At 40.5% G+C, this 20,565-nt stretch overlaps 1 protein-coding gene across 9 annotated transcripts in view; it reads left to right on the forward strand.

The window, feature by feature from the left end:
* mtus1a (microtubule associated tumor suppressor 1a) overlaps window positions 1-20,565 on the forward strand; it is a 71,821-nt gene that overhangs the window by 24,819 nt on the left and 26,437 nt on the right. For 4 of the 9 annotated variants that reach the window (XR_015506841.1, XR_015506840.1, XM_087280601.1 and 1 more), the window contains exons 5-6: window positions 14,872-14,976; window positions 15,860-15,970. Coding sequence is in view for 5 of the 9 variants with exons in the window: in XM_087280601.1 (XP_087136727.1) it covers window positions 14,872-14,976; window positions 15,860-15,970 (216 nt within the window). In the remaining 4 variants the exon portion in view is untranslated. 9 annotated transcript variants of the gene reach the window in all.

The raw sequence follows: 20,565 nt of genomic DNA on the forward strand, positions 1-20,565 counted from the left end.
TATCCGATCGACACCAAAATTGGGTTTTGTCATCTAAAGGCCTTGGCGATGTTAAATTGCGAAGCTTTAGAGTTTTCATCGATGGGCGTGTCCGTGGCGGCCTCGCAAACTTTGACGATTCGCCACAAAAGAGGAAGTCGTTATAACTCAGGCATGCATTACCCGATCTGCCTCAAAATCCACACGCTTGATAAGCGTCCTGACCTGAACACGTTTACATGCCAATACCCAGATACAGTTACAGCGCCACCTGCTGGCCACAGGAAATGACATGATTTACGGAGTAACAAACTCCTCCCACAAATTTTATCGTATCAGCACCAAAATTGAGTGGTGTCATCTGAAAGCTCTAGCGATGATATATTGTAGAGATCTAGAGTTTTCGCTGAGGGGCGTGTCTGTGGCGGTATGACAAACCTCAACGCTTCGCCATGGAACAGGAAGTCCTTATAACTCAACCACACACTGTCCGATCTGCCTGAAACTTCACATGGTTGATAAACGTCATCTCTTGAACACATCCACGTAACAATATTGAAGTTGGCGTGGCAAAATGACTCGACAGCGCCACCTAGAAAAATTAAACGGACGAGCCCTCGATCTACGAATCACGCACATGCACAAAAATTGGCACACACCTCAAACATGGCAAAACATACGACAAAGTCTCTTGGAGCCATATCTCAAACCCAACAGCAAGTCAGATATTATTAACTTCCTGCGGCGAAAAAGAGGCATTTTTGCCATTTCCAGGCGTTGTATTTTAACGAACTCCTCCTAGGGATTTTATCCAATCAACACCAAAATTGGGTTTTGTCATCTTAAAGCCTTGGTGATGATAAATTGCGAAGCTTTAGAGTTTTCATAAATGGGTGTGTCCGTGGCGGCCTCGCAAACTTTGATTCGCCACAAAACAGGAAGTCGTTATAACTCAGGCATGCAATATTCGATCTGCCTCAAAATTCACACATTTAATAACAGTCCTGACCTGAACAGGTTTATGTGCTGATATCCAGTTACAGTTATAGCGCCACCTGCTGGCCACAGGAAATGACAAGTTTGACACTGTAACAAACTCCTTCCACAAACTTTCCCGTATCAGCAGCAAAACAGAGTGGTGTCATCTAAAAGCTCTAGCGATAATATATTGTGAAGATCTAGAGTTTTTGCAGAGGGGCGTGTCTGTGGTGGCATGACAAACCTCAACGCTTCGCCATGGAACAGGAAGTTATTATAACTGAACCACACAATGTCTGATCTGCCTGAAACTTCACATGATTGATAAAAGTCCTCTCCTGAAGACATCTACATAACAATATTAAGTCAGTCATAGCGCCACCTGCTGGCAGAAGGTAGTTTGGCTTGTAACTCGGCCACACAATGTCCGATCTGCCTGAAACTTCACATGGTTGATGAAAGTCCTCTCCTGAGCACATCTACATAATAATATTGAGTCAGAGTCATAGCGCCACCTGCTGGCAGAAGGAAGTTTGGCTTGTAACTCGGCCACACAATCTCTGATCAGCCTGAAACTTCACATGATTGATAAAAGTCCACTCCTGAACACATCCACATAACAATATTGAGTCAGTCATAACGCCACCTGCTGGCAGAAGGTAGTTTGGCTTATAACTCAGCCACACAATGTCCCATGTGCCTGAAACTTCACATGGTTGATAAGATTCCTCTCCGGAAGACATCTACATGCCAATTGTGAGTCACAGTTATAGCGCCACCTGCTGACAGGAGGAAGTTTGGCATAAATGTGTGATTTTCTTGGATTTTTAATTATTATTATTATTATTATTCCGCCCCCTATCGGGGCACTTTTGAGGGTCTAAACATGCCCGAAAACTCATGAAAATTTGCACACACACCAAACGCGGTGTAAATAGCAGGTTGATATGGGTCTCGGAAGTGGGCGTGGCAAAATGACTCGACAGCGCCACCTAGAAAAATTAAACGGACGAGCCCCCGATCTACGAATCACGCACATGCACGAAAATTGGCACACACCTCAAACACGCCAAACTACACAAAAAAGTCTCTTGGAGCCATATCTCAAACCCAACAGGAAGTCGGATATTTTTAACTTCCTGCGGCGAAAAAGTGGCGTTTTTGCTATTTCCAGGCGTTGTACTTTAACGAACTCCTCCTAGGGATTTTATCCGATCGACACCAAAATTGGGTTTTGTCATCTAAAGGCCTTGACGATGTTAAATTGCGAAGCTTTTGAGTTTTCGTCGATGGGCGTGTCCGTGGCGCCCTCGCAAACTTTGATGATTCGCCACAAAACAGGAAGTCGTTATAACTCAGGCATGCATTATCAGATCTGCCTCAAAATTCACACGTTTGATAAGCATCCTGACCTGAACACGTTTACATGCCAATATCCAGATATAGTTATAGCGCCACCTGCTGGCCACAGGAAATGACATGATTTACGGAGTAATAAACTCCTCCCACAAATTTTTTCGTATCAGCACCAAAATTGGTTGGTGTTATCTGAAAGCTCTAGCGATGATATATTGTGAAGATCTAGAGTTTTGGCAGAGGGGCGTGTCTGTGGCGGTATGACAAACCTCAACGCTTCGCCATGGAACAGGAAGTCCTTATAACTCAACCACACAATGTCCGATCTGCCTGAAACTTCACATGGTTGATAAACGTCATCTCTTGAACACATCCACATAACAATATTGAAGTGGGCGTGGCAAATGACTCGACAGCGCCACCTAGAAAAATTAAACGGACGAGCCCCCGAGCTACGAATCACGCACATGCACGAAAATTGGCACACACCTTAAACATGCCAAAACATACGAAAAAGTCTCTTGGAGCCATATCTCAAACCTAACAGGAAGTCAGATATTATTAACTTCCTGCGGCGAAAAAGTGGCATTTTTGCCATTTCCAGGCGTTGTATTTTAACAAACTCCTCCTAGGGATTTTATCCGATCGACACCAAAATTGGGTTTTATCATCTAAAGGCCTTGGCGATGTTAAATTGCGAAGCTTTAGAGTTTTTGTCGATGGGTGTGTCTGTGGCGGCCTCGCAAACTTTAATGATTCGCCACAACAGGAAGTCGTTATAACTCAGGCATGCATTATCAGATCTGTCTCAAAAATCACACATTTAATAACAGTCCTGACCTGAACAGGTTTACGTGCCGATATCCAGTTACAGTTATAGCGCCACCTGCTGGCCACAGGAAATGACATGTTTGACACTATAACAAACTCCTACCACAAACTTTCCCGTATCAGCACCAAAATAGAGTGGTGTCATCTGAAAGCTCTAGCGATGATATATTGTGAAGATCTAGAGTTTTTGCAGAGGGGCGTGTCTGTGGTGGCATGACAAACCTCAACGCTTCGCCATGGAACAGGAAGTCCTTATAACTCTACCACACAATGTCCGATCTGCCTTAAACTTCACATGATTGATAAAAGTCCTCTCTTGAACACATCCACATAACAATATTGAGTCAGTAATAGCGCCATCTGCTGGCAGAAGGTAGTTTGGCTTGTAACTCGGCCACACAATGTCCGATCTGTCTAAAATGTCACATGGTTGATGAAAGTCCTCTCCTGAGCACATCTACATAATAATATTGAGTTTTTAATAGCGCCACCTGCTGGCAGAATGTAGTTTGTCTTATAACACAATCTCCACACAATCTCTGATTTGCCTGAAACTTCACATGTTTGATAAAAGTCCACTCCTGAACACATCCCCATAACAATATTGAGTCAGTCATAACGCCACCTGCTGGCAAAAGGTAGTTTGGCTTATAACTCAGCCACACAATGTCCCATGTGCCTGAAACTTCACATGGTTGATTAAATTCCTCTCCTGAAGTTATCTACATGCCAATCTTGAGTCACAGGTATAGCGCCACCTGCTTACAGGAGGAAGTTTGGCATAAATCTGTATTTTTCTTAGGTTTTTTATATATATATCGGCTTTTATTAATATTGTTCGCTGTTCTCTGTCATCGTAAGGTCACCGGGCGGCGGTGAGCCCGGGTGCGAGGTCCCTATCATCGCTGCTTGCAGCTTTAATTATTATTATTCTTCTCTCCAATGAATCGCGATTTTGAGGGGCTAAACAAGCCCGAAAACTCACGCAACTTTGCACACGCCTCAGAAGTGGCGAAAATTTACGTTTTTTATGGCCTTCGGAAGTGGGCGTGGCAAAATGACTCGACAGCGCCACCTAGAAAAATTAAACGGACAAGCCCCCGATCCACGAATCACGCACATGCACGAAAATTGGCACACACCTCAAACATGCCAAAACATACAAAAAAGTCTCTTGGAGCCATATCTCAAACCCAACAGGAAGTTGGATATTTTTGACTTCCTGCAACGAAAAAGTGGCGTTTTTGCCATTTCCAGGCGTTGTATTTTAACGAACTCCTCCTAGGGATTTTATCCGATCGACACCAAAATTGGGTTTTGTCATCTAAAGGCCTTGGCGATGTTAAATTGCGAAGCTTTAGAGTTTTCGTCGATGGGCGTGTCCGTGGCGGCCTCGCAAACTTTGACGATTCGCCACAAAACAGGAAGTCGTTATAACTCAGGCATGCATTATCCGATCTGCCTCAAAATTCACACGTTTGATAAGAGTCCTGACCTGAACAAGTTTACACGCCAATATCCAGATACAGTTATAGCGCCACCTGCTGGCCACAGGAAATGACATGTTTTACATCGTAACAAACTCCTCCAACAATTTTTTTTGTATCAGCACCAAATTTGGGTTGTGTTATCTGAAAGCCCTAGCGATGATATATTGTGAAGATCTAGAGTTTTCGCAGAGGGGCGTGTCCGTGGCGGCATGACAAACCTCAACGCTTCGCCATGGAACAGGAAGTCCTTATAACTCAACCACACAATGTCCGATCTGCCTGAAACTTCACATGGTGGATAAAAGTCCTCTCCTGAACACATCCTCATAACAATAATGAAGTGGGCGTGGCAAAATGACTCGACAGCGCCACCTATAAAAATTAAACGGACGAGCCCCTGATCTACGAATCACGCACATGCACGAAAATTGGCACACACCTTAAACATGCCAAAACATACGAAAAAGTCTCTTGGAGCCATAACTCAAACCCAACAGGAAGTCGGATATTTTTAAACTTCCTGCGGCAAATAAGTTGCATTTTTGCCATTTCCAGGCTTTGTATCTTAACGAACTCCTCCAAGGGATTTTATGCTATCGACACCAAAATTGGGTTTTGTCATCTAAAGGCCTTGGCGATGTTAAATTGCGAAGCTTTAGAGGTTTTGTCGATGGGCGTGTCCGTGGCGGCCTCACGAACTTTAACGATTCGCCACAAAACCGGAAGTCATTATAACTCAGGCATGCATTATCCGATCTGCCTCAAAATTCAAATGTTTAATAAGAGTCCAGACCAGAACAAGTTTACATGCCGATATCCAGATACAGTTATAGCGCCACCTGCTGACCACAGAAAATGTCATGATTTACAAAGTAATAAAGTCATCCCACAAATGTTTTCATATCAGCACCAAATTTGGTTGGTTGTGTATCTGAAAGCTCAAGCGATGATATATTGTGAAGATCTAGAGTTTTCGGAGAGGGGCGTGTATGTGGTGGCATGACAAACCTCAACGCTTCGCCATGAAAAAGGAAGTCCTTATAACTCAACCACACAATGTCTGATCTGCCTGAAACTTCACAGGGTTGATAAAAGTCCTCTCCTGAAGACATCTACATGACAATACTGTCACAGTCATAGCGCCACCTGCTGATAGGAGGAAGTTTGGCATAAATCTGTGGATTTCTCAGGTTTTTTATATATATCGGCTTAAATTGTTATTGTTCACTGTTCTCTGTCATCCTGAGGCCACCGGGCGGCGGTGAGCCCGGGTGCGAGGTCCCTATCATCGCTGCTTGCAGCTTTAATTAGGGACCGAGCACCGAACGGTGCAAGGCCCTATTGGAATTGCTCCGTTTATTATTATTATTATTCTTCTCTCCAATGAATCGCGATTTTGAGGGTCTAAACATGCCCGAAAACTCACGCAACTTTGCACACGCCTCAGAAGTGGCGAAAATTTACGTTTTTTATGGGCTTCGGAAGTGGGCGTGGCAAAATGACTCGACAGCGCCACCTAGAAAAATTAAACGGACGAGCCCCCGATCCACGAATTACGCACATGCACGAAAATTGGCCCACACCTCAAACACACCAAAACATACGAAAAAGTCTCTTGGAGCCATATCTCAAACCCAACAGGAAGTCGGATATTTTTGACTTCCTGCGGCGAAAAAGTGGCGTTTTTGCCATTTCCAGGCGTTGTATTTTAACGAACTCCTCCTAGGGATTTTATCCGATCGACACCAAAATTGGGTTTTGTCATCTAAAGGCCTTGGCGATGTTAAATTGCGAAGCTTTAGAGTTTTTGTCGATGGGCGTGTCTGTGGCGGCCTCGCAAACTTTGACGATTCGCCACAAAACAGGAAGTCGTTATAACTCAGGCATGCATTATCAGATCTGCCTCAAAATTCACACGTTTGATAAGAGTCCTAACCTGAACACGTGTACTTGCCGATATCCAGATACAGTTATAGCGCCACCTGCTGGCTACAGGAAATGACATGTTTTACATCGTAACAAACTCCTCCCACAAATTTTTTCGTGTCCGCACCAAATTTGAGTGGTGTTATCTGAAAGCCCTAGCAATGATATATTGTGAAGATCTAGAGTTTTTGCAGAGGGGTGTGTCCGTGGCGGCATGACAAACCTCAACGCTTCGCCATGGAACAGGAAGTTATTATAACTCAACCACACAATGTCCAATCTGCCTAAAACTTCAGATGGTTGATAAAAGTCCTCTCCTGAACACATCCCCATAACAAAATTGAAGTGGGCGTGGCAAAATGACTCGACAGCGCCACCTATAAAAATTAAACGGACGAGCCCCTGATCTACGAATCACGCACATGCACGAAAATTGGCACACACCTCAAACACGTCAAAACATACGAAAAAGTCTCTTGGAGCCATATCTCAAACCCAAAAGGAAGTCGGATATTTTTAACTTCCTGCGGCAAATAAGTGGCATTTTTGCCATTTCCAGGCTTTGTATCTTAACGAACTCCTTCTAGGGATTTTATCCTATCGACACCAAAATTGGGTTTTGTCATCTAAAGGCCTTGGCGATGTTAAATTGCGAAGCTTTAGAGGTTTTGTCGATGGGCGTGTCCGTGGCAGCCTCGCAAACTTTGACGATTCGCCACAAAACCGGACGTGATTATAACTCAGGCATGCATTATCCGATCTGCCTCAAAATTCACATGTTTAATATAAGTCCAGACCAGAACATGTTTACATGCCGATATCCAGATACAGTTATAGCGCCACCTGCTGGCCACGGGAAATGTCATGATTTACAAAGTAATAAACTCCTTCCACAAATTTTTTCATATCAGCACCAAATTTGGGTTGTGTTATCTGAAAGCTCAAGCGATGATATAATGTGAAGATCTAGAGTTTTTGAAGAGGGGCGTGTCCGTGGCGGCATGACAAACCTCAACGCTTCGCCATGGAACAGGAAGTTCTTATAACTCAACCACACAATGTCTGATCTGCCTGAAACTTCACATGGTTGATAAAAGTCCTCTCCTGAGCACATCTACATAATAATATTGAGTCTTTAATAGCGCCACCTGCTGGCAGAATGTAGTTTGTCTTATAACACAATCTCCACACAATCTCATATCTGCCTGAAACTTCACATGGTTGATAAAAGTCCACTCCTGAACACATCCACATAACAATATTGAGTCAGTCATAACGCCACCTGCTGGCAGAAGGTAGTTTGGCTTATAACTCAGCCACACAATGTCCGATCTGCCTGAAAATTCACAGGTTAGATGAGATGCCTCTCCTAAAGACATCTACATGCCGATCTTGAGTCACAGTTATAGCGCCACCTGCTGACAGGAGGAAGTTTGGCATAAATCTGTGATTTTTCTCAGGTTCTTTATATATATCGGCTGAAATTAATATTGTTCGCTGTTCTCTGTTATCCTGAGGCTACCGGGTGGCGGTGAGCCCGGGTGCGAGGTCCCTTTCATCGCTGCTTGCAGCTTTAATTAGGGACCGAGCACCGAAACGGTGCGTAGGCCCTATTGGAATTGCTCCGTTTATTATTATTATTATTATTATTATTATTATTATTATTCTCTCCAATGAATCGCGATTTAGACGGGCTAAACATGCCCGAAAACTCACGCAACTTTGCACACGCCTCAGAAGTGGCGAAAATTTACGTTTATTAATGGTCTGGGAAATGGGCGTGGCAAAATGACTCGACAGCGCCACCTAGAAAAATTAAACGGACGAGCCCCCGATCTACGAATCACGCACACGCACAAAAATTGGCACACACCTCAAACATGCCAAAATATACGAAAAAGTCTCTTGGAGCCATATCTCAAACCCAACAGGAAGTCAGATATTTTTAACTTCCTGCAGCGAAAAAGTGGCGTTTTTGCCATTTCCAGGCGTTGTATTTTAACGAACTCCTCCTAGGGATTTAATCCGATCGACACCAAAATTTGGTTTTGTCATCTAAAGGCCTTGGCGATGTTAAATTGCGAAGCTTTAGAGTTTTCATCGATGGGCATGTCCGTGGCGGCCTCGCAAACTTTGACGATTCGCCACAAAACAGGAAGTCGTTATAACTCAGCCATGCATTATCCGATCTGCCTCAAAAACCACACCCTTAATAAGAGTCCTGACCTGAACACGTTTACATGTTGATATTCAGATACGGTTATAGCGCCACCTGCTGGCCACAGGAAATGTCATGATTTACAGAGTAACAAACTCCTCCCACAAATTTTATCGTATCAGCACCAAAATTGGGTGGTGTTATAAGAAAGCTCTAGCGATGATATATTGTGAAGATCTAGAGTTTTCGCCGAGGGGCGTGTCTGTGGCGGCATGACAAACCTCAACGCTTCGCCATTGAACAGGAAGTCCTTATAACTCAGCCACACAATGTCCGATCAGCCTGAAACTTCACATGGTTGATAAAAGTCCTCTTCTGAACACATGCCCATAACAATAATGATGTGGGCGTGGCAAAATGACTCGACAGCGCCACCTATAAAAATTAAACGGACGAGCCCCTGATCTATGAATGACGCACATGCACGAAAATTGGCACACATCTCAAACACGCCAAAACATACGAAAAAGTCTCTTGGAGCCATATCTCAAACCCAACAGGAAGTTGGATATTTTTAACTTCCTGCGGCGAATAAGTGGCATTTTTGCCATTTCCAGGCGTTGTATCTTAACGAACTCCTCCTAGGGATTTTATCCGATCGACACCAAAATTGTTTTTTGTCATCTAAAGGCCTTGGCGATGTTAAATTGCGAAGGATTAGAGTTTTCGTCGATGGGCGTGTCCATGGCGGCCTTGCAAACTTTGACGATTCGCCACAAAACAGGAAGTCATTATAACTCAGGCATGCATTATCCGATCTGCCTCAAAATTCACATGTTTAATAAGAGTCCATACCTGAACACGTTTACATGCCAATATCCAGATACAGTTATAGCGCAACCTGCTGGCCACAGGAAATGTCATGATTTACAGAGCAATAAACTCCTCCCACAAAATTTTTCGTATCAGCTCCAAAATTGGTTGGTTGTAATCTGAAAGCTCAAGCGATGATATATTGTGAAGAACTTGAGTTTTCGCAGAGGGGCGTGTTTGTGGTGGCATGACAAACCTCAACCCTTCGCCATGAAACAGGAAGTCCTTATAACTCAATCACACAATTTCTGATCTGCCTGAAACTTCACATGGTTGATTGAATTCCTCTCTTGAACACATCCACATAGCAATATTAAGTCATTCATAGCACCACCTGCTGGCAGAAGGTAGTTTGGCTTATAACTCAGCCAAAGAATGTCTGACCAGCCTGAAAATTCACATGGTTGATAAAATTTAACTCCTGAAGACATCTAAATGCCAATATTGATTCACAGTCATAGCGCCACCTGCTGACAGAAGGAAGTTTGGCATAAATCTGTGATTTTCTCAGGTTTTTTCATATATATCGGCTTAAGATATTATTGTTCACTGTTTTCTGTCATCCTGAGGCCATCGGGCGGCGGTGAGCCCGGGTGCGAGGTCCCTATCATCGCTGCTTGCAGCTTTAATTATTATTCTTCTTCTTCTTCCGCGGAATGAATCGCGGTTTTGAGGGGCTAAACATGCCCGAAAACTCACGCAACTTTGCACACACCTCAGAAGTGGCGAAAATTTACGTTTGTTATGGGTCACGGAAGTGGGCGTGGCAAAATGACTCGACAGCGCCACCTAGAAAAATTAAACGGACGAGCCCCCGATATATGAATCACGCACATGCACGAAAATCGGCACACACCTCAAACATGCCAAAACATACGAAAAAGTCTCTTGGAGCCATATCGCAAACCCAACAGGAAGTCGGATATTTTTAACTTCCTGCGGCGAAAAAGTGGCGTTTTTGCCATTTCTAGGCGTTGTATTTTAACGAACTCCTCCTAGGGATTTTATCCGATCAACACCAAAATTGGGTTTTGTCTTCTAAAGGCCTTGGCGATGTTAAATTGCGAAGCTTTAGAGTTTTCGTCGATGGGCGTGTCCCTGGCGGCCTCGCAAACTTTGACGATTCGCCACAAAACAGGAAGTCATTATAACTCAGTAATACATTATCCGATCTGCCTCAAAATTCACACGCTTGATAAGAGTTCTCAACTGAACAGGTTTACATGCCAATATCCAGACACATTTATAGCGCCACCTGCTGGCCACAGGAAATGACATGATTTACGGAGTAACAAACTCCTCCCACAAATTTTATCGTATCAACACCAAAATTGGGTGGCGTTATCAGAAAGCTCTAGCGATAATATATTGTGAAGATCTAGAGTTTTCGCAGAGGGGCGTGTCCGTGGCGGCATGACAAACCTCAACGCTTCGCCATGGAACAGAAAGTCCTTATAACTCAACCACACAATGTCCGATCTGCCTGAAACTTCACATGGTTAATCAAATTCCTCTCCTGAACATATCCCAATAAGAATATTGAAGTGGGCGTGGCAAACCGACTCGATAGCGCCATCTAGAAAAATTAAACGGACGAGCCCCCGATCCACGAATGACGCACATGCACGGAAATTGGCACACACCTCAAACACGCCAAAACATACGAAAAAGTCTCTTGAAGCCATATCTCAAACCCAACAGGAAGTCGGATATTTTTAATTTCCTGCTGCAAAAGAGTGGCGTTTTTGGTATTTTCAGGCATTGTATTTTAACGAACTCCTCCTAGGGATTTTATCCGATCAACACCAAAATGAGGTTTTGTCATCTAAAGGCCTTGTCGATGTGAAATTGCGAAGCTCTAGAGTTTTTGTCGATGGGCGTGTCCGTGGCGGCCTCGCAAACTTTGACTCGCCACAAAACAGGAAGTCGTTATAACTCAGGCATGCATTATCCGATCTGCCTTAAAATTCACACGCTTGATTAGAGTCCTGACCTGAACACGTTTACATGACGATATCCAGATACAGATATAGCGCCACCTGCTGGCCACAGGAATTGACATGTTTTACAGTGTAACAAACTCCTCCCACAAATTTTATCATATCAGCACCAAATTTGGGTTGTATTATCTGAAAGCTCTAGCGATGATATATTGTGAAGATTTAGAGTTTTTGCAGAGGGGCGTGTCTGTGGTGGCATGACAAACCTCAACGCTTCGCCATGGAACATGAAGTCCTTATAACTCAACCACACAATGTCCGATCAGCCTGAAACTTCACATGGTTGATTAAAGTCCTCTCCTGAACACATCCCCATAACAATATTGAGTCAGTCTTAGCGCCATCTAGTGACAGAAGGAATTTTGGCTTGTAACTCAACCACACAATGTCCGATCAACGTGAAACCTAACATGGTGGATAAAAGTCCTCTTCTGAATACATCTACATAACAATATTGAGTCTGTCATAGCGCCACCTGCTGGCAGAAGGTAGTTTTGCTTATAACTCAGCCCCACAATGTCTAATCTGCCTGAAACTTCACATGGTTGATTAAATTCCTCTTCTGAAGACATCAACATACCAACATTAAGACAGTCAAAGCGCCACCTGCTGGCAACAGGAAGTTTGGCTTATAACTCAGCCAACCAACGTCCGACCTGCCTGAAAATTCACATGGTTGATAAGATTCCTCTCCTGAAGACAGCTACATACCAATCTTGAGTCACAGTCATAGCGCCACCTGCTGACAGGAGGAAGTTTGGCATAAATCTATGATTTTCTCGGCTTCTTTATATATATCGGCTTAAAATATTATTGTTCGCTGTTCTCTGTCATCCTGAGGCCACAGGGCGGCGGTGAGCCCGGGTGCGAGGTCCCTATCATCGCTGCTTGCAGCTTTAATTATTATTATTATTATTATTCTCCTGCGAAATGAATCGCGGTTTTGAGGGGCTAAACATGCCCGAAAACTCACGCAACTTTGCACACGCCTCAGAAGTGGCGAAAATTTACGTTTGTTATGGGCTTTGGAAGTAGGCGTGGCAAAATGACTCGACAGCGCCACCTAGAAAAATTAAACGGACGAGCCCCCGATCCACGAATCACGCACATGCACGAAAATTGGCACACACCTCAAACATGCCAAAACATACGAAAAAGTCTCTTGGAGCCATATCTCAAACCCAACAGGAAGTCGCATATTTTTAACTTCCTGCGGCGAAAAAGTGGCGTTTTTGCCATTTCCAGGCGTTGTATTTTAACGAACTCCTCCTAGGGATTTTATCCGATCGACACCAAAATTGGGTTTTGTCATCTAAAGGCCTTGGCGATGTTAAATTGCGAAGCTTTAGATTTTTCATTGATGGGCGTGTCCGTGGCGGCCTCGCAAACTTTGACGATTCGCCACAAAAGAGGAAGTCGTTATAACTCAGGCATGCATTATCCGATCTGCCTCAAAATTCACACGTTTAATAACAGTCCTGACCTGAACACGTTTACATGCCAATATCCAGATACAGTTATAGCGCCACCTGCTGGCCACAGGAAATGACATGTTTTACAGAGTAACAAACTCCTCCCACAAATTTTATCGTATCAGCACCAAAATTAGGTAGTGTTATCTGAAAACTCTAGCGATGATATATTGTGAAGATCTAGAGTTTTCGGAGAGGGGCGTGTCCGTGGCGGCATGACAAACCTCAACGCTTCGCCATTGACCAGGAAGGCTTTATAACTCAACCACACAATGTCCGATCTGCCTGAAACTTCACATGGTTGATAAAAGTCCTCTCCTGAACACATCCACATAACAATATTGAAGTGGGCGTGGCAAAATGACTCGACAGCGCCACCTACCAAAATTAATCGGACGAGCCCCTGATATACGAATCACACACATGCACGAAAATTGGCACACACCTCAAACATGCCAAAACATAGGAAAAAGTCTCTTGGAGCCATATCTCAAACTCAACAGGAAGTCAGATATTTTTAACTTCCTGCTATAAAAAAGTGCCATTTTTGCCATTTCCAGGCGTAGTATTTTACAAACTCCTCCTAGGGATTTTATCCGATCAACACCAAAATTTGGTTTTGTCATCTAAAGGCCTTGGCGATGTTAAATTGCGAAGATTTAGAGTTTTCGTAGAGGGGCGTATCCGTGGTGGCATGACAAACCTCAACGCTTCGCCACTGACCAGGAAGTCCTTATAACTCAACCACACAATGTCCGATCTGCCTGAAACTACACATGGTTGATAAAAGTCCTCTCCTGAACACATCCACATAACAATATTGAGTCAGTCATAGCGCCACCTGCTGGCAACCGGAAGTTTGGCTTATAACTCAGCCACACAATGTTTGACCTGCCTGAAAATTCACATGGTTTATTAAAATCCTCTCCTGAAGACATCTACAAGCCAATATTGAGTCACAGTCATAGCGCCACCTGCTGGCAATAGGAAGTTACTTATAACTCAGCCAAACAATGTTCGATCTAACTGAAAAATTACATGGTTGACAAGATTCCTTTACTGAAGGCATCTACATGCCAATATTGACTCACAGTCTTAGCGCAACCTGCTGACAGGAGGAAGTTTGGCATAAATCTGTGATTTTCTCAGGTTTTTTACATATACATTGGCTTAAATTAATATTGATCGCTGTTCTCTGTCATCCTGAGGCCACCGGTCGGCGGTGAGCCCGGGTGCGAGGTCCCTATCATCGCTGCTTGCAGCTTTAATTATTATTATTATTATTATTATTAAAATTTTCATCCTTACACCAGACTTAATTTCAAACAGCAAAATTTAAATGCTATCCGATTAGTTTGGTATAAATGCATGTTTGCTATGTTTTTAGAAATGTGAGTAGTCAGTAGGCATTCAATCACATAAGCATTTACACTATTATATGTAGTAGTTTTTGACTATCTCTGCAACTGTTTGAAAGTGGGCAAGCTTGAAGTGTTTAATGTTTTAAATTTAGCATTGCTGACTTGTGATCGAATAAAAAAATGCTTCTTGACTTGTTTATACCTGCCATTATGCCACCAAGGAAGATTTCTGCTTGTATTTATTTTAGCAATTATATATATATATATATGATTGGTTTGCATATTTTGATATTTGATATTACTGTTTATTTTATAATGCCGTGAGTGTCTATGTACAGTGTGACTGGTGAAGGTCTGGAGACTGAAACGTTACATATAAAAAAAAAAAATAATGAGCAAGTACTGATAGTGTGTAGGATTAATGATTTACTTTTTTCACTTCATCAGATCATGAAGAGCCTTCTGTGGGAAGCCTGAGTAAAACACCATCTAACAGGGCAACTTATTTTAGAAGCAAGCTGCAATGTCCACCTACCAGGAATGCATCATCAGGTATGAGTCATACATTCAACAACATTTTAAGCATTAACTTCTGCACCTCAGGTGAAGGAATAACACACTGTCAGGTCAGGGCATGCCCTAGTAAATTTCCTCAAAATCAAAAGAACAATAAAAGAAAAGAAAGTAAAAAAAGCCATTAATGGCTTCAGCTTTGTTCATCAATTTAGGGTAATTCCCAACACTGTTCCTGCAGGCACACAAAAACAAAACTCTAACCTTTTGTCGCTGGGTGTGTTCAGACCCGGCATATTTGGTTTAATTAAAACGAACTCTAGGGCAACTTCTGTTAATTGGTAATTGTTTGAGTATAGTCATCTGAAACTTGGTGTTCACCAAACAAGCAGACTGAGACTACTGAAAAGACCAGTCTAGATTTGCTTCCAAAAAAAAAAAAAAAAAAAGCTGGCGTTTGACAAAGTTTGACAAAATTGTAAATGCAACATGGACCAACATAGAAACATGCAACATGGAAAATAGTGTTGTAAAAGAACTGAAAACTTTTTTATTAGTATTCAACATAACTAGAAATCGTATTTCATTATAGAAATATTGTAGCATGTGACTAGTTCTCAAGTAAAGTTAATAATAAATAAACAGTTGATGTTATGTAAAATTAATTAAAATAAGAAATCTGATGCCAGTTTACATTCAGATTTTTTTTCTTCTTCTTTTCGTAACACTATTTTAAATGCCCATAGTTTTATATTTTAAATGCCCATAGTTTTATATTTACCCCTATTATTTATGTTTTTTAATAAAACCTTTCTTTTTCTCATTTAAACATAATTTGAATCTACCATGTAGTCATCTTTAGGTTTGCTGATGCTCCTGGTGGAAAGTGTAATATGTTGTCTCTTAACCATTTTATTTAAAGCAGGATGCAAAAATGCATCAACATCATCGTCAAGTTCGGTGAGGTCTTCAAGCAGTCCTCTGAAAACCTCCATTACACCCCGACCAGTGAAAACCGCTGCTACTCCAACAGGTGAGACCCAGTTTATTAGCAGTTAAAAGTGAAGCATATTTAAAACAAATCTAATAAAGAATTGGGGTTTAAAATATCTATAAATTTATTTTATATACATTTTTAATGGTTAGTTTTAGATAAACTTTTAACACAAAATCAAGATGGCTGGAGAGCATGTTTGAACTGTATAAGTGCTGTGAAACGCCCTCCTGGCTAAGCAGGTATATTTTAGCACTACTGAATACGACTGAATTCTGGCTTATCTCAGCCTGGCACATGCAATGCTTTCTTACCACATATAAGTACTGTAATTAAAAAAGACCATAGCATTCCTTTCAGGGATTAATCTTGGGTGTATGCATGCATTTTTCTTCTGTGCCATAAATTACCTCCTGTAAAACACTGCCTTGAAGGCCTTGTATTTATTGTCAACATAAAGGGATGTATGCCAGAATAAATTATTTCTTCATTTATTTATTTTTTATTTTTTATTTTTTCGTTTTTATGCTGAGATCTCTGTGTTTGCAAGGGGTGTGAAATTTACGAAAACATAATATGCTCTATAATCTGTGTAATTTGTTTCACCTCTTGTGCAGACATCCATGTCATTATGATCAGATGCTTTTTTTTCTACTGCTGTGTTCTCTCCATTTGTCTTATTATTTGTTTTATTACTGAGAAGAAAGAAAACGGCACATGTTTTAGTTTTCATCTAAGTTCATCTCTTAGCAGCATGAATGATGTTTGGTTGTTCATTTTCTGTATATAGCAGTGTATCGAAGAGTGGATTTGAGTTGCGGCATTAAATAATGTTTAGAATCTTGTATGTTATTTGTGCACAAATGCGAGCCTGAGTTATAAATATGATTTGCTAACAATAAGTAATCATGAATTTTACATATAGCTCCATTCAAGTTTTGACAGTGCCTTTTCACTGAGATGTTGGTAACATAATTTCTAAACTATAAAGAATGAGAACAAATTTTTTTGTTTCTGTTTTTTTTCGTCAGTCTTTTTGACCCAGCTGTATTTGAATGTGGAATCACATATTGAAGAGAAGGTTTGGTATTTCTTAAAACTGATTTTTATGGCTCCTTCCTCCTCTAGTATTTGGACTGCAGCCTGAACTGAAAACGTGCATTGTCTGCTGCCGTCAGCAACCCCTTCAAACCTGAAATTATGTCTACTGTGGGTTGCACATTTTGTTTTTTTGAGCTCTTGCTGGCATTACATGCTTGTGTTAGACCGTTTCTGTGGTTGTTTGCTATTGACGCTGGCCTGTTTGTAACCCCAAAGAAATCTCATCCTTTGCCTTGAATACAGTAAAATTCTGAAAAATACAGTAAAAATTCTGAAATGTTATTGCACTATAAAATGAAAAAGTAGTTCAGAATTTAATTTAATCATTTAATCCAGTGATTTTAATGATGAATTTATCCTCTAATATTTATTATTATTATTATTATTATATTTATTATATTTATTATATTTATTATTATTATTATTATTATTATTATTATTATTATTATTATTATTATTATTATCATCATCATCATCATAATAATAGTAATAAAAGTAATAATGGCTGGAGTAATAATTTAATTTGAAACTACATACAATAAGAAAGCAGTTAATTAAAATTAAGAAATATTTAACAGTTTAAAAAAATATATACATTTTAATAAATGCCACCTTGATGAACAGAGAATATAAAAAAAAACTAACCCCAAATTTTTGACTGGTAGTGTACAGTATATATTTTTTTTACTTAACTGTCTAAACAAGCTTCCATATAAGTGACTTTACTAGACCTGCTCAGGGTGCAATCCTTGTCAAACATTTTGCTATATGCTGTTAGTTTCACTTCTTTCACGTGGGGGAGTGTTAAAAATGGCGGGAGAGAAAGCTAGAAAAAGGAGTGTTCCCTCCCACCAAACCCACTCTCCTGTTTACTCCTCCCAGTGCCCTCCCTTCACTCTCTCCTACCTTCCAGCATCCTACACCTCCTTAACACCCAGCGCAGAGCCAGAGATGCTGAGTGTCACTGAATAAGAGCTCAAAACTGGTGGATTAATGCTTCTTTTATTCCATGCTGCTTCAGAGAATTTTTTTCTTGCTTAAGTATGGCCAGGGGACAACGGATCTCTTCCTTTCTCCTTCATTTCTCACAGTCTTTGCCATTTGTTTGGCAAGTGTTTTTGCTGTAGCATCATCTCTGTGTGTTTTTGCTTTGTTTGAGTAGAGTTCTATCTTTTCGTCAAGATGTTTTTCATCTCCAAATTGTCTCTGTCCAACATCCATGTAAGGCTGACGGCAAAGGGATTGCTGAGAAACCTCCAGCTGCTCTCAGGATGCAAGCTTGCTGTGGGGTTTCTGGCAGGTCTGCAGCTCAGTAAACCTTGTTTCTGCTCTCCTTCATTCTGTACAGACGTTTCAAAGTAGCTCTTAAGGTGCTGTCTTCAACCCTGTGCTGATGATTCTATCTTTGGACTGTTTTTCTCTCTGTGCCAAAGAGTATTTGATATTTGTGCAACGGTCTGTAGGCATCTTCTTGCTAGCCACAAATAGAGCCTGGGGTCTTTATGTAAATAACATGTATATCTGTGCTGCGGTTTGGGTTTTGGTGGTTACCTACCAAGTTGGTAGATTAAGTAAGTTCATACTTAATTGATTCATTTCATAGGTGAGTTTTGATTTTACCTAATTTTGAGGTTTTTATTTTCTCTGATTGGTTTTTGGCTATAGAGGTTAGGTTGAATGTAATGTCTAGTTAAATTTGCATAGAGGAGATGCTGTTGGTGGTCGAATCCTTTTTAAAGTTACTGGAACAAATTAGGACTATATCAAGTAATGGAATCTCTATTTATTTCATGTGTGTAACATCAGAGGACTGCATTTGAGCTAAATAAGTGTTTGGATAAAGTTTCATCCTGTTGGAATATCACTAAATATAAATGCAACATTTATAATGATAGCTTTTATGATAACCTGATTGATGTCTAAATCTGTTTTGTGTGTTACATTTGATGGGATATACTAGCCTAGGTCACTAAATCTTTTCACATTAGTGATATTACTTAATCAGTGTAATTGATATAAGCAAGTTAAATGTATAAAGCACTTTAAATGTATTTCCAATGTAATTTTTCACCTCAATCATCAGCCTAGTATTTTATGAGTGCATATTATCTTTTTAGGTGTTTTGTTTTTAAGAGATGCTTGGATTTCAACAGATACTGTTGTGGAGATTCAAATATGTTCCCTGGATCATAAAGATAACCTTAATTAAGATGAGATAAAGGTTAATTAACTCTACTGTAATTACTAGGTGGGAAATGTCATTTTTGTTAACCATGAAAAAAGGCTTCATCATTTGCATTTATATTGGATTGTTTTAATAAATATCTTAGATCTCTCTGTTTGGACAATTGAGGCCCCAATGTGTTCTTAAATAGCTGTTTTATTTAAAAATGTATGCTAAAAGCTTACAAATTATTCCACTTGTGTTTTTTAATTGTTTAAACAAAGCTAATTTACCAGGGATAGGAAAACATTTAGGATTAAAAATATAAAGTTAAACTTCTAATAGTATCTGGATGCAGCCTTTATGATGCAAGCTTCTGCATTTGAAGAGCTCTGTTAACCACAGAGACCTCCAGTGGCGGCTTTTGAACCACAACAATAAGAGAATTCTCTTAGAAGGATGCAGTAGTTTACCTAAAAATATTTCAAATTTACTCCTGATCCACTGATTTTAAACACGGTTGGGTTTTTTTCTTCCATTTAAAACTAGCCAGTGGGTTCCAAAGAATATTTTTTTCTACAGTGGATGTCAATATCTAGTATTTTTTAGCGTTCTTCAAAATATCTGTTGCATTTCTGAGACAAAAGAAATTTTTGTAAATGGTTTTAAACCTTGTCACGTTTTGTAATCATCTGTGTAGTCATCAGTGTTTCCTACTGTGGAATTGAAAGGTTACAGGTTTTCAGCTTTCTTCAAAATATATTGTTTTGTGAAAAAACAGCGCTTTGGTTAATTGTAAATGATGATAATTTTAAGTGAATTATTGCTTTAATCATGCGATCTGTAAGACTGAAGCTAATTTTTGTAACCAACTGTGTGCATTGCCTAACCTAAAATAAGTACCTTTAACTTGAAAATATGCAAGACTGTAGGCTCCTTTTTTCCAGTAGCATAACTGACATTGTTTAACTTAAATTTAGCTTTCAATGCTCCTGCAGTCTGTTGTTCAGCACACTTGACCAGCAGAGGGAGTCACTCAAATATTTACCTAGCACTGACACCTTATGGTTTGAATTATACTGCATTTGTGTTGGCTAAAGAATTTCTGATGTGCCGCACCAAGCTGCTGAGACGCTGACCTTAATTTTTTTGCCTTTTTAAAAATACACTGCTAATTTTTTTAATAATTCAATTTAAATAACTTTAAATTCAGTTTATCAGTGATTTGAGCATTATAAAAAAATGTATAAAATCACAGGCTAGCTTATCATCAGGACTGTAATGTTTCCAGTTTCTTTAATCCATAAGCTTAAGATAAGCTAAATGGGTCTGTTTATTTTATGGGTGGGTACAGTGAACTAACAGACCT

The sequence above is a fragment of the Danio rerio genome, chromosome 14 (genome assembly GCF_052040795.2).
Source record: "Danio rerio strain M-AB ecotype USA chromosome 14, GRCz13ab, whole genome shotgun sequence".
Classification (NCBI taxonomy): domain Eukaryota; kingdom Metazoa; phylum Chordata; class Actinopteri; order Cypriniformes; family Danionidae; genus Danio; species Danio rerio.